The sequence below is a fragment of the Monodelphis domestica genome, chromosome 7 (assembly GCF_027887165.1).
Source record: "Monodelphis domestica isolate mMonDom1 chromosome 7, mMonDom1.pri, whole genome shotgun sequence".
Classification (NCBI taxonomy): Eukaryota; Metazoa; Chordata; class Mammalia; order Didelphimorphia; family Didelphidae; genus Monodelphis; species Monodelphis domestica.
This window is the reverse complement of record NC_077233.1, coordinates 211865428-211883643: the sequence shown is the minus strand read 5'-3', so window position 1 is coordinate 211883643 and position 18216 is coordinate 211865428. Positions and strand designations below refer to the sequence as shown.

The 18216-nt window shown below is 45.4% G+C and overlaps 1 protein-coding gene across 7 annotated transcripts in view; it reads right to left on the bottom strand.

Annotated features, from left to right (window-relative positions):
* The window catches only part of TNRC18 (trinucleotide repeat containing 18), a 160779-nt gene that overhangs the window by 36216 nt on the left and 106347 nt on the right, over positions 1–18216 (bottom strand). For 4 of the 7 annotated variants that reach the window (XM_056806450.1, XM_056806451.1, XM_056806454.1 and 1 more), the window contains 6 exons: positions 16168–16340; positions 15849–15985; positions 15479–15607; positions 13200–13374; positions 10820–11180; positions 6537–6815 (listed from right to left, as the gene is read on the bottom strand). In XM_056806450.1, the coding sequence (XP_056662428.1) occupies positions 6537–6815; positions 10820–11180; positions 13200–13374; positions 15479–15607; positions 15849–15985; positions 16168–16340 (1254 nt within the window). The remainder of the gene's footprint in view (positions 1–6536; positions 6816–10819; positions 11181–13199; positions 13375–15478; positions 15608–15848; positions 15986–16167; positions 16341–18216) is intronic. The other 3 variants (XM_056806452.1, XM_056806453.1, XM_056806456.1) reach the window with 1 other exon arrangement.

Below are 18216 nucleotides of genomic sequence, written 5' to 3'. Positions count from 1 at the left end.
TCTTCCTGGATTTGTTAACCCATTGGGGCCCTTGTGGTCAGGCCCCAGTCGTTTTAATATCAGAATATCAGTTTTTGTAAGGGGAATACCAATCAGTATGTGCTGTGGGAGAGGAGGGGGAAAATGACAGTAAGTGACACGTACAGAGGACATATCCATCCACACGCATCTTGCACAGACATGCTTCAACACACTCACACACAAAGGCCCATGGGGAAGAGACACGAAGCAAAGCAGGACCAAGTATGGAGAGAAAGGAAGAAGAGGAAAAAAAGAAAGAACTGGAAGAGAAAAGAAAGGAACCAGGCTCGTGGGTTTCCTGTCTCTGGGGCTCAAGTCTGGAGGTATTCTCAGGGAATGGGGATCAGATGTTTAAGCAGCGTCCTCGAAAGGCCAGATCTGAAAACCCAATCTGTCTGAATGAGGGTGGGCTCTGGCAGAGGGAGAGTGGGAAGGGTTTACCTTTTTCTCTAGGGGAGAGAGGGAACACAAAGGACTCAACACTGGCTGCAGGAAAGGCCAGGCCCATTTGAGGAGTGTTTTGAAGTAGGCCTAGAATCCTGTTTTTGGCTCGCTGGCATCCTCTGTCCCAACACCAGGTGGGATCAGCAAAGCAAAGAAATTCTAGTGTTGAACAACAGGAAAAGGATATGAAAGACCAGTCAAGGGAAGAATCAATGACCCCATCACATATGAAATGACTATTTCAAATATGAATCATAGAAAGCTGGCCTTTCCTTAGAGTCCACTCCATTTCACAAAGAGCAAAATAATACCAAAAAATCAGAAAGTATCTCTAAGTCATGGAGATGGTGATCCAGAGGTGACTAGAAACTACCTCTCCCCTGTTGGACAGGCAGCTCTGGGTCTTTTGCCTGCAAGAGACTTCAAGTCTCTCGGGTTAGAAGGTCCCTGGACTAACTCATAATGAATGAATGAGCTTCTAGCCAAATGAGACCCAGCTTTGCAACTCACCCCTGGTAGCAGCTATGACCAAGGTAACATCGATCAGAAAGAAATCTCCAAGCTCACAGTTCAGGACCTTGGGTACATCTGAGCTTATGGGGGTGTCCATTCACCTAAGAAAATTACTTCAGAACAAGAGGTAGTACTAACTTTTTTCTCCATCCTTTCCTGGGGTGATTTAATGGTCTTTGGTGAATTGAGAAGAGAAGGGAGAACAGAGACTGAGGCTGCCCTTCTGACTCCATGGAGTCCCCCAGAATCTCTTTTCAGAATTAGACTATCTCTCTGGACTTTCAGTGACTCAGCTTATTCCTGCCTGATTCTCACGAGGAACCAAGTTTTCCATTAAGTTTGCTCTGGCTTAAGTAGGTTAGGGCAAGGAGCCGGAGAAGTGGGTGGAAGAGGATAAAAAAAATAAAAAAATAAAAGGGAAAGAAAGGAAAGAGATAATGCTGCCCAGCACTTCAAGAATCCCATCTGGGCAAAATAGCCATTTTCTGCCTATGAGTCATACATTCCATAAAATTTGTGGTGCAAATATTTCTAATGCAACAAGACATAAAAACATTTTTAAAACCTGACATGACTAGCCAATATGCATTCTATTTATTGGGGGGAGGGAGATGGTACAGAGGCAGGAGTCATACCATATAAAACTTAATGGGTGTCCCTTAAATTTTAAGAAATAAAACACCCATTTGGGGAGAAGGATGAAGCCTCCATTCTATCCACCAGAGTTGTTTTTCAAATAAAACGGGCTATAAAACCCTCTGGCCTCTCACCCAAACAGCAAGCAGATCTTTACCTTTTCCTCTCCCCAAGTATCCTCCTTTATTAATCCAGACCCTAACCACATCTTCTAGGGGGCAAACCCCAAAGGGACTGAGGGTCCCTTCGACTTTTGTAAATACATTTACAGACGTATCACTGCCTGCTTGAATTACCCTGAAGCTTAAAAAGCAGGGTATACTCCTAGGAGGAATAACAATAAGGCAGGTCAGTGGCTGGGGAAGCAAGGTGTGTCTTACTTATATGCATGGTGTGGAAACACTTAAGCCGGTACCAGACACACAAATGCAGCCACGGTGGCCCATGGCGAGGAAACATGTGGTTTGGACATCTAACAGATGCACAAAGCAAGCATGGGAAGGAGATGAAAGGCAAATGTCACTTTTAATGATAAATCTCTGGAACCAGGAGCAGGGAGCAGACTGTACTTTGGGAAGGCAAAGAGGGGAAAAGCCCCAAGACTTTCTGCAACTGCCAGAATCCATTTGTTTGTTTTCAGTGCTAATGACAGCCAGAAATGGCTAACAAGAGTGGGAAGTTCATCTTGTCTGACCAATTTGGCACCAAAACCCAGACTGAGGTTTAACTTCTGTTATTAGGCATTCTCTCAAAAAGGAGTCGAGCCGGTTAGGTGAGTGATAAGTCAAAGGGGAACAGGAGGGAACAGAGAGAAGGAGAGGAGAAAAGCAACAGGCAGATTTCTTAACAGAAAACAGGGAGAAAGTGATAGTTTCCAGAAAGAAATGGATGGAGTGAGATGACTAGGAAGGAAAGGGGAAGGGAGGACGAGGACTGAACAACACACACTTGAGATCCATTTCACATATTAAAATAACATGGTTCTGTCAGAGCACCAAGCAAGGCCTACAGCATGCAAAGCAGGCTAAGTGTAGGCAGACTTTCCACAGCATCTGGGTCCCCCCACATCTGGCTTTGACTGGGCGTTCCAATTCTGGATGGTTGAGTTTGCTGGTTTGTTTGTTTCTTTGTTTGTTTGGGGGGCAGATTGTTTTTGTTTTGCTTGTTGGTTCCATTTGGGTACTTTTGTACGACTTCCCTTCCAAAGATAATAATGCTTCAGATTATCAAAAGCAGATAATCCTAGACTTTGGTATGGAGGACCACTTTCCCATATGTTACGCTAATGACTCCAGAAAGATTTTCCATCCAAAATAAAATCCCCAAAATGGATTTGGCAGGTAAGTTTGGCGTGTCAAGGGAGCTGGCTGGTAGTAGGACTACCCCTTCTCTTCTCCATTTCCCCCATCCCTCAAGCTACTCTTCTTCCCCTAGCCAACAGTCACCTGGAGAAATTTAGCTCTGCTGAATGGAAAAGCAACATCAAAATGTCACTGCAAGGGTCAAACGCCTCCTCCAATGAGAGGATGGGGAAGGGCAGAGCAGCGCAGACTCAGCTGGCACTTTGCAAAGAAGTCGACAAATGGCATCTATGAGTTTTAGTCTCAGTCCCCCACCCCCAATTATTTTTTGCAAATGTGTCTCCTGTTGCCTAATCAGAGACTCCCTCTTTCCAATTATCACTCTTATCAATAACCAGGGCATTCAAATACTTCCATGAAAACTTTGAATTGCCAGGCTTCAAGTTCTCATCCCACCCAGGGCCTTTATGGTCCCTCACCAACTCCTTGAAAACAAGAGAAGATCTGTAAGGGGAAGCTTCCTACAGAAGATACTCCCAACTCTACTGGGAGTACTGAGAGAGGCCCAGAATACTGGGGGGGGAAGAAGCTCCTTTCTCTGGGTTTTTTTGGAAATGAGGAAGTTCTTTCTGGAATCTTAGCATGAGAACCAACTAAGCATGGTTTGCAAATGGCAATAAACATTCCTATAGAAAAACCCAAAGGGAGGGATGCTGTATTTTTGTTGTTGTCGTTTTCTTTTAAACCCAATAAGTAAAAGAAAAAAAAGGAAAATAAAAAAATACTTAAGTTTTATCAAATGGGGGCAAACACCAAAAAGCCGGAGGTTTTATAGACGACAGAAAGAAAAGGTATTTTGCCTACCTACATAATAATGTGCAAGGTTCAGGTTCATGGTTAGGGACCCCTCGCTGAGCAGGGTCTGCCCTACTCCCAGCCTTCCCTTTGCTTCTTTAGTGCAGCGTGAGAGCAAATGCAAGAGACCGATACAGACATTCAAAGCATCATGGATAGGGGTCAAGGGTGAAGGGATGGTCAAGCAGCTGCAAGGAGAAAGCGAGCACGCTAGAAAAGCTTAAGTTATTAATTGTTTTAGTATCAGGGAAAGTCATTAGAAACCCTATTACCCAAATATCCCTTAAAAGAAACTTCAGGGGTGGGAAAAAAAGGTTTCATTTGCAGGGAAATAAATAAACAGATTCATAAAAAGATTAATCCACCCTCCTCCCTCCCCAATCCCCCCAAGGATCCCCAGTGCCTTTTCCCACTAAGAGATCCCACTGGAAGACCAGATGCATTTTCCCATTAATACTGTACCCAGCTCCCCCACCCTGCCCAACTCTAATGGGAATAGATAGGAGGCACTTTTTTTTTTTAAATACACTCTTGGCCAGTTGGCTTTCTCCTAATGAATCAGGAGAAATTCCATATTTGTATATGAAGTCCAAGTTGGGGGAAAACTAAAAAAAAAATGTTGGAAGCATCGGCTTCACTCAGAAAAAAAAAGGGGGGGCCCTAGAGGGCAAGGGACAAACACCCACGGTTGCAGGGACACATGGGGATGCAGAGTTGAATGGAAAACAAACCAGATTCTTCCATGGAAACACTAGAGCCTGGGCCCTTTCAATTAAGGCCTATTACTGTGTGTGTATGTGTGTGCAGGCTGGTGGGGGAAAGCTGTCCAGTCACAGAGCTAGGAAGGGCTGCTTCTCTTCTTGGTCACACAGATTGCTCTCTTTCACTGATACAGCATTTGTATCAGAAGGCCATTTCAAAGCAATTCAACCAGAATGGAACATTTTGCTATCCATTAATGGTCATCAAAAATGGAGAATTGCCAATTTGGGAAGGAGAGGACATAAGAATCTGAGCCCAGAAAGAGGTAGAAGGGGACAGGGTCCAAATACCACTCCCTAGATATTTCATTTTGAATTTTTCCCCCTCCCCCCATCTAAATTTGGCTGGTCAGACCTCCCTCTGGACGGTTAAGGATAAGCGGAACTCTAGTTATTTTATTTGTCATTGGGTGGGGGTGCCCAACATCATTAGCAAATTCCACAGAACCATTCTGATGACCCATCTCTGTTATTCTCACTTACTGAGTGAGCCCTTAAAAAGAAACTTCCTTGTTATCTCTTAAGAAGGTCTTCAGAGATTTCCTTTCCTTCCCAGTCATATCAAAGAGTTAACGCTGAGATGGACTCCAGGCACCAAAGATCCTGGCAAGGAAGTCAGTGGAATGTAGAATTTCCCAAAGATTCTCTTTTACTTTGTTAACTTCCATTTCTTTGAATATTTCTGATTGAAATGAATGAAGAATCTGAGAAATTTACTATCCAGATTTCCCCCAAAATGTGTTTGGAAAACCGCAGAGAAATTTTTGGAGTTGGGAGGGACGTTAGCAATCGACTCAGACCATCCCCAGCAGTATACAGGAAAATTGAGGGCCAGAGTGTGGAAATCATTTGTCCAGGGGGTCAGAAGCAAGTGAGTGACAGGACCAAGACTAGGACTCAAGTCTCATTGTCCAGTGACCTTGTCATTACACCATGCTGCCCACCCAATAAAATACTACTACCACTACTAATTTTGAAAAAAATTAACAACAAAATGTTAAAATTGACTAATATTTTACACCCCCATTCTGGTTTTGTCACCCTTCCAAGTGGAAATATGTTTTTGAACTAGTGTTTCCAAATATTCTTTAACCACTGTTGAATGATAACAGAGATTAAGAAAATAAATTAAAAAACAAAAACAAAATAAGCAGCTTAAAAAAAAGAGCAGGGATGATGATGGTGATAATAGAACAATTAATTTTAATCCTGAAAAATGAAATGAATGCCAATTGCTACCAGGGATATTTGAATAATAGAGAGAGCGTCAGACTGCATTAATACAATTTCTACTTGTTTTGGAGTTGTGAGGAGGTTGGGGGGAGGGTAGAACAAATGAAGGGAAGCGTCAACCTAATCACCTAATAAGAGACACAGCAAGAGAGACAAGGCACACTGGTTTAGTTAAAAATGAACTCGATATGTTTAATAAAGCTTGGTATACCAAATCGCAGTACAAACATCAAGTCACACGCCCACACAACAGTATTCCATTTACAAAAAGTTCCTCTGGAAGCCTCTATAAGGCCCATGCCAAAAACAAAACAAAACCAAAAACCATGGTGACAGTGGTCAGGAAAGAAGTCAAGGAACTGGAAGGGGAGGAGGGCAGGGGAGGGAATGGAGAAAGGTGAAGACTAAAAACCAGTCCATATAAAAGCTCTAAAAGAGCCAGCCAATAATATTATCACAATGATACAAATACAAAATAAAATAAAATAAAAAAATTATACTGATAAAGCAGGCTACGCTGCCAAGAACAAAGATGGCTGCCCTTCCTTCAGCCATCCAAGATGGCCAACCTTGGTAATGCCATCTCTCAAGTCTCTCACTCGTTCTCTCTCTCTCTCTCTCTCTCTCCTCTCTCTCTCTCTCTCTCTCTCTCTCTCTCTCTCTCTCTCTCTCTCTCTCTCTCTCTCTCTCTCTCCTCTCTCTCTCTCTCTCTCTCTCTCCCTTTCTCTCTCTATAAATCATGGAAGGTATTTTTGTGTTTTTAGCTAGTAACCTTGATCAAATGAGTCCTCCGAAGAGTCACTGAAGGAAGATCTAGCCTCGGCTTCTCGGAGTAGCAAACCAAATGATTGCTTTCTGCTTGTGGCCTGCTTAGCTTTGAGAGTTCTGGTGGCGGACACGCCCCTCTTGGGTGGTTTGAGACCTCCAGCCGACTTGCTGCTCTTTTTGGCCACTACGCTGTAGAGACTGGAAGGTCTCGTTTTGGAGCTGCATGGAGACTGTGAAGGCCACTCATCCCTCAGGGATTCATCATCTTCCTCTGAGTCCGTATCTGCAGTCAAAGTAGTTTTTAATAGAGATTAAGTCAAATGATTTTTGGGGTTTCATTTCCTTTATTTATTTATTTATTTGTTTATGTGTAAAAATGATAGTGCTCCTAAAAGTAGAGGTTGAAACTCTTGCGGGGAACTAAAGAGAGGTGCCATGTTAAATCGCCTGCATACTAGCTGACTTGGCCATCATATTCAAACCAATCTGCTTAGTTCTAAGCTCCCCTGCCTAGACTCCCTATTTGACTTGACCTCCAAACCACCAAGTGACTCATCTTAGTAAAGCTTGGCCTCCAGCCATTCCCAGGTGGTGATTGCCAACAATCCAACTGGACTCTCTAAGTCTTTTCTTCCCTTTTGGTGAATAAAGAGGAAGACTCACTTCAGCAACAGTCTCCCATCTTGAAAATCAGCCTTTCAAAGGAAATCTTCAGTTTTCTATCTCTCTCCTGAAATATTATCCAATGCAGAGACTCCTTTCCAGTAGGGGAAGAAGGTTTGTTCAGCTCTGTCCAGACTGCAAAAGCCTCCGAGTGTGCATAAAATTCTTAAGTTTTGTTGGGCCACAACTAGTTTAAGAATACTAATGAACAAAGGCCTACTCAGATAGCCATAACCAAAATCACAAAAGAGAAAGCTCCCTTAATTTCTTATTCCTCCTCCTCCCCCAAGACCTCAAAAGCCTACTTTCTACCAAAAGCAAAGCCCTCAAGACAGACAAAACCACAAAATTCCTGGGCTGCTACATGTCTATCCACCTTCGGTGCTTCTGGCTTGAGGCATGGGCACACGGACTTGATGCCACTTCTCCCTGACCCCCCCCCCCCCCATGAGTTTGGAGTGTCCTTCCTCAGTGATCCAACATTCCCAACATTCCCAACAAAGATGGAATTACTTTTAGGTCCCATTCTCTGTTACAGTATCCCTGCCATTTAGTCCTATGTAATAAAAATTCTAAGACCAAAAAGAAATTCAGGTCATCTTATCTAACCCTCTTATCTCTGATTAGTATTCTATCTTTGAAAGTAAGAGAAGTTCATTTTCCCCTGCCTCCAATTGTACCCATATATGCCTAATCAGGGAGATCCCCCAGGAGTTAATTCTGCTGTTCGGGCTCACAGAAAAAAGTCTTTTGCAAATCAAACCCAAATCTTTCTTACTGAAAAATTTAAACCCATTTTCTCTAGCTCTGAAAATAGAGAATAGATGGTCAGCATTTTAAAACCACCTTGCAATCTTCCCTTCTTTGAGACTAAATAATATCAATTCCCTTAACTTATCTCATAGACACCATTTTTCTTCCCTGTACTCATTTTTGGGGGGTTGATCTTCAGTGCACCCTTCTTAAATTCTCTTATATCTGCAGACCACTGACCTACCCACAGTGTGTGTGTGTGTGTGTGTGTGTGTGTGTGTGTGTGTGTGTGTGTGTGTGTGTGTGTGTAGGGGGGGATTGTAGCTCTCCTATCAGAGGAAAAGTTACTAGAGTAGAGCATCTCATCAAAACCAATTGGGACAGCCCCTTTTGGCATTCTAGCACCAGATCTGCAGAGAATTGCTATTGTACACACCACATCTCTGAGAATGAGATGACAGCTCAGTCCTGACTACAGTGCCTCTCCACACCCCCCCCCCCCTCAACTTGTCTCTTTCTGCTGACATGGAAAAGATTGTTCATGATGGAGTTTGCTCCAATCAGGTTGGATTTCTAACCAAAGTGGGTTCAGTCAATAGTATAGAAAATCAGAATAGAGGATCACACATCCACCAAGTCTTGCTGACGAGGGAATGCTGGGATACACCACGGAAGAAGCTCAATACCAACCAGGCACAAGGATAGAAATTAAACAACTTTCCATTGATTACTTACTACAAGCAGATTCTACCTGTGTATTAGGGCAAACACATCTGTGCCTCCATGGGCAAGAGGCCGGACTCCTAGGGCAACCAGGCTGCAATCGATTAATCAATGCTATGTGAAGAGGATGGTTTTCCCTAAGGCATGTTACTAAATGAGTAACTGGTCTAGGAGACTCTCATTGGCCATGGGATGTGCCCAGGCATAGAGCCAGACAAGATCTGCTCAGGTCACACCCTGGAGAGACAGAGAGTGAGAGACCTGCTAGGTCATCAGAAATGTGGATGAATGATTGAATGGCAAAGAAAAATGTGTGCTTTTTTGTCTACATTGCCAAAGTCCAACCACAAGACTATCCCTAATTCTTCTGAAACTATTAAACAAGAAACCATTTCTGAAAGCCTGCTGCGAAAGCCGACATGACCAAGGGGACAGATAACCAAGCAATTTGCAATTCATCAACAGAGACTCACAGGTGCCAGCCCAACCTCTCATCTTTAGGGCTACCTGAAACTTCAGTCTGGGGGTAGACCTTCGCTCTCTATTCCCCAGCTGCCTAGGCACCACCACAGAGAGCAATAAGCATCATCCATTCATGTGGTCTACCATTTTTTACTCAGCGTCCATAAGCTGTTTGCCGTGGATGCTGGAAAGACTCAAACATCCCCATGGGAATGAAAAAGTCTTGAAACAAGAGACATGTCTGGGGTCCCTTAAGCTCCATCTTACACACGGTGGGGGGTGAGGAAACATTAATGCAGATGTGCCTGAAACCCAGCGATTGCGTTCCTGCAAAGTGTGTCACACGGCAGCCCACATTTTAAATGCACCAGGGGAGCTTCATGATTTAAAGGAACCATACAGTATATTTCTTGAGTATTGCTTGAGAGGGCTAAGCATCCCTCTGTAGTAATTATGCCTGTCCCCACCAAATTTATGTGATTTCTAAGTCTGGATTTATGTGTGTTTGTTTTTCTTGAAGTGGGGCTGACCTATATGTATAAGGACTGGTTAACCGCTTCCCCTGCATTTCTTCCTCCCTTCCAATCTCCTTTATTCTGTTTTTTAAACCCTTCCCTTCTGTCTTAGAATCAATACCATATATTGGTTCCAAGGCAGAAGAGCCATAAGGGCTAGACAATTGGGGTTAAGTGACTTGCCCAGGGCCAAATAGCCAGGCAGTGTCTGAAGCCACATCTGAGATTAGGACCTCCCGACTCCAGACCTGGCTTCTCCTTTAGTCTTAATTCTAAACACCACTGGCCTCCAAACAGGGCACTCTCTGTCCCAGGTAGGAGAATCACATCTCTTCAAAGATAATCCCAAGCTCTCTCTATCCCAGAAGCCCTAAATTCTACAAAATACTCCAGCCATGGGCTAAAACATTCTATCTAGGAACAGCTTAGCATGGCGATCACTCATAAAATAAAACAAGCCCTACCCTTCCACCAATAATAATTCTCCAGATACCAACAAAAGCTAACCACCCAGACAGAGGAAGAATACATAGTATAACTATGTCGATTGTTTAAGTGAACCACAAAGGTCTGACTCTTGGACACATGGCAAAAAACACTATGACCTAGCAACCAAACACATCATCCAATTTTAACACCTTCTTTGAAAAACACATAAGATTAAGGGGGGGGGGGCAAGAGAGGGAAGAGAGAGAGAGAGAGAGAGAGAGAGAGAGAGAGAGAGAGAGTGAGAGAGAGAGAGAGAGAGAGAGAGAAAGGAGGCAGGAGGGAAGAAGACAGAGACAGAGAAAGGAGGGAGAGAGGAAGAGGTGGGGAAAGAGAGGGAAAGAGAAATGAAGAGAAAGGAGGTGAGAGGGAGGAAGAGGCGGGGAGAAAGGGAAAGAGAAAGGAGGTGGAAGGGAGGAAGAAAGAGACAGAGAGAGAAGGGAGGAAGAGAGAGAAGGAATAAGGAAGAGAGAAAGAAAGAGGGAGAGAGAGGGGGAGGAAGAAAAAGAGAGTGAGGAAGAAGGAGAGAGGGAGGGAGGAAGGGGGAGAGAGAGAGAGAGAGAGAGAGAGAGAGAGAGAGAGAGAGAGAGAGAGAGAGAGAGAGAGAGAGAGAGAGAGAGAGAGAGAGAGAGAGAGAAGACCCTCCCCTGCCCTGACAAGGACATGTAACAGACAGGTTACTTACTATAGGAGTAGCTGCTCATTTCCGATATCACAGGTGAGTGGGAAACTTTCAGTTGATTTTTGACCTTTAGCCCCACCTCCATCTTCATTTTGGCAGCGAATTTATTTTTACCTTCTTTAGAGGGTTTTAGGGATAGGCTCAGGCCCTTGGTCAGGACTTTTTTCTCTTCCTTGCTCAGCAGAGCATCATGGGGAGATAAGTACCTGCTGCTAACCCCACTACTTTTCTGCTTCCCCCCAGAACTGTCTGAAAACTTGTAAGGCGACTTCAGCTTGTCTTGCTTGGTGAGGGACAGGGCCTTATCCAGCTTAGTTGCCAGCTGCTCCTGGTCACTGGCCACCTTCTTCTTCTTGACCTTTAGCTGGAAAGGAGAAGTCATGGTCACACATTAAGATACAGACATGGGAGCCCTGGCATGGCCTTTTCAATTTTGCCTTCATGGCAAAGATTCCAAGTTGCACAGCCTGGATAAAGGAGCTTGTCTTGGGAAGAAACTAGCTCTGCTGGGCAGCAGCTGGGCAAGCAATAATGACCTTCAGCTGGGGAGTACAAGAAGACTATAGAGGAAGAAAAGAACATACGTACACGATATACACTATAGCATGGAAATTAAACAGATCACAGCAAAATCAATCTAGTTCTTCTCACCATATTAACTACCACTTCAGATGACGTATGTGGAATGTCCAGTTCACAACAGAAATTACCAACATGGTGGCTGATAATGATTTCCCCATGCTGAGGCATGAAGCCAAAAAAATGACTTTAAAAAAAATCAATCACATTCTTGTTTTTACTTTATTGTCAAAGGTGCCCATTTGTTTGTTTTAACTTAGATATTTCATCTTGATTAAGGTCATTGGTGTCTAGAAGTAACTGCAAATGTATTTTGATTTCCTCACATATGCCTGAATTCCATAGCAGGAAGCAAACTTAAGTCTCATGTTAAAATTTATAATGAAGGTTTATGATATTTCTTAAATAAATTATTATTTATATTATTATATATTGTGTGTATATATATATATATATATGTATATAATATACATATGATATTACTTAAATGATGATAATGGAACAAAAATAAACAGAACCCTGACTACTGATTTGCTAATTGTTCTTCCTTGCTATACCAAAATGGGCCTACATCCCTATGTTCTCATTTCAAGTCAACTTGATTGGTCCTTCCTATAGAGTTTTCAGGTAGCAAGGATAAAAGGGGGAGGTGTCCTTAATATTTAAGGAACAGGGCTTTAAGGGAGATGATTCTGATCATGATCATCAGAATAAGAAAACCAAGAGGTGAGTTCTATCTTGATTACAGATAAATTCACAGAGTAAATTATAATGGAATCTGATATGTCTTTTCTCAGATTGGAGAATAATAAGACAGTTAAGTAAATATTCATTTGCTAACAAGCTACAGAATCTATAGGATTTGCATGCTGAACCTGAGTGAGGAAAAGGAGGCAGTCCATGTTCCGAAGGGCCTGGGATGATAATAGCTTGTTAGTGTTTATAAGGCACTCTAAGTGCTTTCCAAATACCAGCATCTCATCTGATCCTCACAACCACGATGGAAGGTAAGTCCAAGGATCACTCTCATTGTAGAGAGGAGGAAACGGAGGCCGATAGAGGGTTAGGGCCACCTAGCCAGAAAGTGTCTGAGGCCAGATCGGAACTGATTCCAGGCCCAACACTATTATTCTATCTACCATGTTACCTGGCCACTCTCCTCTCTTAGCCTTCTAATGGGTGGATGTTGTAGCCAACCCATACTGAATTCTAGGATCCTGATGTGCCTAGACATGCCAATCAATTGCCTGATATTCCATTCACCATCTGCGACTTCCAAGTCCAAAGCATTTCTTCCCAGTCAACTACTTCCTTCCTGTATTATCTTTATAAGTTCCTTGACGGCAGAGGCTGTCCTTTAATATTTGTATCTCTGGAGCAAGTAGGCAGCACAGTGGTCAGAGATCCATGCCTCGAGTCAGGACTTGAGTTCAAATCTAGATATATCCTAGCTATGTGATCCTGGGCAAGTCACTTAATCCTGATTGTCTAGCCCTTGCTCTTCTGTCTTAGAAGTGATACTAACAGGGACAGCCAGGTGGCTCAGTGAAATAAAGCACCAAGTCTGGAGATGGGAGGTCATGGATTCAAGTCTGGTCTCAGATACTTCCTAGCTGTGTGACCCAGGACCCATATAACCCTGATTGCCTAGCCCTTGACACTCTTCTGTCTTAGAAACGATCTTAAGATAGAAGTTTTAAAAAAATAATTTGTCTCCCCATCTTAGCCCACAATGACTAAGTAAATTATTTAAATTAATACTTTCCCAATAATTTTTCATTCATTAAATTCCTGGATTACTAACCTCATTTGAAAAGCCTGATGAGGTCTCGTGCTCATCCCAATTCTGGTGTCTCCCTTTTGCTTTCCCAATTCCACTGTCCATACCGTCCTCATCCTCAGGGATGGACCCTTTGTGTCTCTTCCGCATCCCTTCTCCATTCTCAGAGTCTTCTGACAGCAGCAAAGACTTGCTCAGCCTGCAACCCAGAGACACCATTGGTGATTGGCTTAGAGACCCCCCCACGCTTCAGCCCCCAGAGTCAGCCAGCATTAACTACTACTCCTGTTGGTAGAGGAGTCTCCCCTGGGGCCAAAGAGCCCTTGGTGGCCCCTGAAAGGAGGGAGCTATTTAAGTTCTCCGGAGACTGCTTGGTATTGAAGCACTCTTATGAGCACTGAGGTGAGAATGAGCTTTTAGGGCTCATCAATTTTAAAGCCAAAAGGGACCTTAGAGATAACTTAATTCAATCCTCTTGTTTTTTCAGAAGAGAAAACTGAGGCTCTTGAGAAGTAGGCAATTTACCTATGGTAGTACAGGGCAGAATCAGGATTTGAACCCACTTCCTCTGATTTCAAATCCAGGACTCTTTCCATTGTAAAACCCTATCTCCTAGGAGATGATGCCAGAGATCCTAGGTTGGGTGTACCAAAGGCAAAGAATTAGGTTTTGTATGAGGAATTTCATTCCTCCAGAAAGAATAAGAATTTAAAGTCCACAGAGAAGAATTCTTGCCCATGTCAACTTGCTATGGCAGACATTCATACACATGCGCGCACATACACACAAACAGTAGTAACTTCATTCCTCTTTACCAAAATGTGCTGTGATGAAGTGATTCTAGAATCCACCAGGATCCAGGGAAGGTGGGACGGAGAGAGCTAAAAAACTGTCAGTACAGGAGAACCATTCCTCTCTGCTCATTTGTCTCAGTGACCACGAGACATGAGTAAGTAGGAGAGACTAAAGGAAAAGGACTTTTTTGTCTGGTTTTAGTAAAAAAATAATTGGGGGGGGGGGTATTTCCCCAGGCCGCAATAAAGTCACTGTAGATGACACCAAACTATTTCCCCTTTCTATGCATTGCTGGTTATTAACGAGAGAGAAATGGTCGCCTCTATCCAGCCAGCTCTTTGGCCTCCAAGGACGCTGGCGTCCGCCAGGAATGTTTCCGGAAGGCCCAGTTCTGGAAAGGGGAAGGAGGGAGCAAGAGGCCAACCTACGCCTTTAGACATAACCTGAAATCATTCCTCCAGCCTTCCTCTCACGGCGATGACCAAGAAAGCCCAGTCTGCATCTCTCCCATGGAAATGAGATCCGAGCCTCTCAGATTCTTCTAGGCTGTTCCCGTAGACCTCAACAAGGCCGGAGGGCAGGCTCCCGCCGCCCTAACCCTAACGGACCCGTTTGCCTCAACTCCAGCTTCTCTGCTCTGCTTTCTCCAGGGGACAGCGGAGAGAATGGGCATGGCAGACCCTTGCAGTCCACAGAACACCTACTGTGTCACCGTTCCACCTGGGTCCTTCACCCAGCCCAGGGAAGGCGCTCACTCGCCGCCCGCCGGCACGTGGGGGCTCCAGAACTAGAAGACCACGGCACTACCCGAATCAAGATGTGAACAGGCGTCACTCCCCCCGAAGCCCCGGGCCTCTCTGGCCCCCAAGAAGAGCCCAGGAGCCCATCAGATGTGCGGAAAAGAAGCCAAAGCTGGGGAGAGGAGAGGCGGGCCAGCGGGAAGAGCTGGAGAGAGTGGACTTGCTGCGGCGGACACCGGGGCTTGTGAGGAGCGGCGGAGGGCCACGAGGAGGTGTGGGCCCCGGGCCAGAGGGGCCGAGCGCGTCACGGATTCACGGAGAGAGTGTCCGGTGCAGGAGGGCTCCCGGGCTCGGCCTTTCCCTCCACGGCAAAGAGGAACATGGAGAAGGAGAGCTAGTTCTCAGCGGCAGAGGAAGCAGGTAAAGCGCCTGGGTTAAGGCACCAAATCTCTCCTGCCAGCCAAGGTTAGTCCTCCCGCTGAGGTGCGTGCTGCAGTGCTAGGTCCGTCCTGCTACCTGCCGTTCGCCTGTTAGCAGCCTGGACATCTTCCCATCACTCACTCCTCGCCCAGGCCCCCTTCTCTCCGCTCCCGGCGGAGCCTTGCTTCCGGGCAGGCCTGGGCCCGAGGACACACCACACACCACACCGCCACCTCGGCCGGCACATGGGCCCGCCGGGTGGGCGGGCGCTCCTAGCCCTCTAAGCACATGCTCCTCCCCCTGCACAATGGCGCCGCCATTGCCCCCGGCCCAAGATGCCAGCCTTACTTTCCGCTCTTGCCGTCACTCTTCCCTTTTTCCAGAGGAGGAGACAGAGCACTCGATCCATGCTTCCGTTTCCGCGGCCTTCCAGGGCCCCTTCGCGCCAAGCTTCTACTTTTCTCTTCACGTTTTTCCCTTTAAAAGAACCACAGCTTCGCTGTTAACCAGGGGAGGCACTAACACGCACACGCACGCGCACGCGCACACACACTCACATCCGCCTACACCACCTGCTACGGCCAAACCGCTAAGTGAACTAGCACGAGAACCGAGACAGAGAAGGTTTCCTAGCAAGAGAGAGCGAGAGCATCGGGCCGGGTGCGAGAGGCCGGTCCAGGAAGCAGCCTCTGGCCTGGCACGGAGAGCCGGCACTTACTCAGAGTCCCTGCGCCGCTGCAGCTTCACCAGCTCCCGCTGCTTCTCCTTGTAGCGCCGCTGCAGCTCGGCCAGGCGCATCCGGTAGTCGAGCTCCATTGCATCCATATTCTCAATGGCAGACTTGATGGAGTACATCTTTGGGAACAGAGTGGGAAGGGGAAAAGAGAAGGGGGAGGCCTCAGAGGCGGCTCTCGCGGGACCTCTCAGGCCGTTTACCCCCGAGGTCACTGGGGGAAAGACCCCAGGAAAGGGGCCGCAGCCGCAGTCGCCCCCCAAGAGAAGAAAACCTCCAAGAGGAACAGTGGAGGAAACCTTACCGGCTCATCCTTTTTCTGCATCCAGCTATACTTCTTATTAGGGTTCAGTTCTCGGGGCAGCCTGATGGTCTTCAAAGGGTCCATGAATGGGTTGGAGAGCACCTCCATCAACATGTGGGTGCTGGCAGCTAGCAAGCTCTCCAGGGTGGGTCTCACGGGACAGCTCTCTGGACCTGGGTGGAGAAAAAAACCAGTGACTTCATGCTGGAGTATAAAGATACTGAATTTGAAAAACTATTACTGTTATCATTTGCACATTTGTGATGCTTTAGTCAATACTGTGTATTGGTTCCAAGGCAGAAGAGTGGTAAGGGCTGGGCAATGGGGGTTAAGTGACTTGCCCAGGGTCACACAGCTAGGATGGATCGCTTTAATTTAAAGATGCTTCATAGTTTCAAAACTGGCTTCGGATACTTTCTAGCTAGGTGACCTGGGCAAGTCACTCAAGCCCCTTTGCCTAGCCTTTACCAAATTCTTCTGCTGCCTTGAAACCAATACACAGTATTGATTCTAAGACAGAAGCTGAGGGTTGAAAAAAAAATTAAAGATGCTTCATGGGTTCAAATCTGGCCTCAGACACTTCCTAGCTGGGTGACCCTGGACGAGTCACTTAACCCCCATTGCCTTAGAGTTTCTGGAACCACTACATGGAACTGATTCTAAAATGGAAGGTAAGGGTAAAAAAAAAGAATGATACTAAGACAGAAGGTAAGGGCTTTAAAAAATAAAGAAATATGCCTACTCTTCATGTCATTCCTGTAGGGCTGTTACACCAGATTAGTTTCTGCCTTTTATAGATGAAGAAACGTGTGGCTCTTTCTGATGTCTTGTATTATAGCATTATTTTTAGTTTGGTCAGGACCTTTGATTTTGCTAGTTTAGGGAACTCTGGGCAAGGAACTCTGCCAACGCTATTCTGAAGCAAAGCAGTTAAATGACTTGACTGGGGTCACGCAGCCATTCTGTGTCTTCTAGATCCTGAAGCAGGCTCTCTATCCAGCCTCCATACAGCCTCTCCGGTGGCTGGGTTTCCAGGCTACCGTTCTTTCCCTCAGACCACACTCCGCTCAAGACTTTGGAAAGTACGAGACTTGTTCTATTGAACTGTGCACCAGAGGCAGCAAACGAGAAACCCTAAAGTAGAACGAGGCTGAACTCTTTCCTGGGTTCAAGGAGGGCACAAAAGTGGGCAAGAGAAAGACCTCACTCCCATCATTATTTGGAGAAGCATTCTGCTTTAGGGCATTTTTAACTTTAGTCAAGTACATTCAATTTGACCACCTTGTCTCTAGCCTCCTTTTTAGTCGTGTCTGACCCTTCGGGACCCCATTTTGGGCTTTTCTTGGCAAAGATTCTTTGAGTGGCTTGCCATTCTTCTCCACTCATTTTACAGATGAAGAAACTGAGGCAACAGAGATTAAGTGATTTGCCCACCGTCACACAGCTAGTGTCAAGGCCAGATTTTTTTAAACCTTTACCTTCCATCTTAGAATCATGTGTATTGGTAAGGGCTAGGCAATGGGGGTTAAGTGACTTGTGCAGGGTCCCCTAGCTAGGAAGTGTCTGAGGCTAGAAGATGAGACTTTCTGCCTCCAGGACTGGCATTCTATCCACTGTACCACCAACCTGCCCTTCCATCCTAAGACAATTTTTCTAACTTGGAAATAATGATTTGCTAGTTCTCATGTTATAGATAAATTGAGTCACTGAGTTGGCAAACAGCTTGCTTCATAATGCCCAGGCAGATTCATGGCAGGGGCAGGCTGAGAATCCATCCTGGCCTGGAAAGAAGAGCTAGTTATTGCTCAGAGTCCTGTTGCTTTGATCCGTTCACTTAATTCCATTTATAGGAGTGTGGCTAGTGAACAGCACTTAGGAGGAAGGCGAACAGGTATCCCCGAAAAGCTGGAAGATGCTATGGGGAGGAATCAGGAGAGGGTAAAGAAACGATCTTTGTCTGAGATTCTGGGCTGGGACATGGAGCTGGGATGGATTCTTTTTGGGCTGAGCTAGTGGAGGATCCTAAACAAGTCATACATACATTCCTGA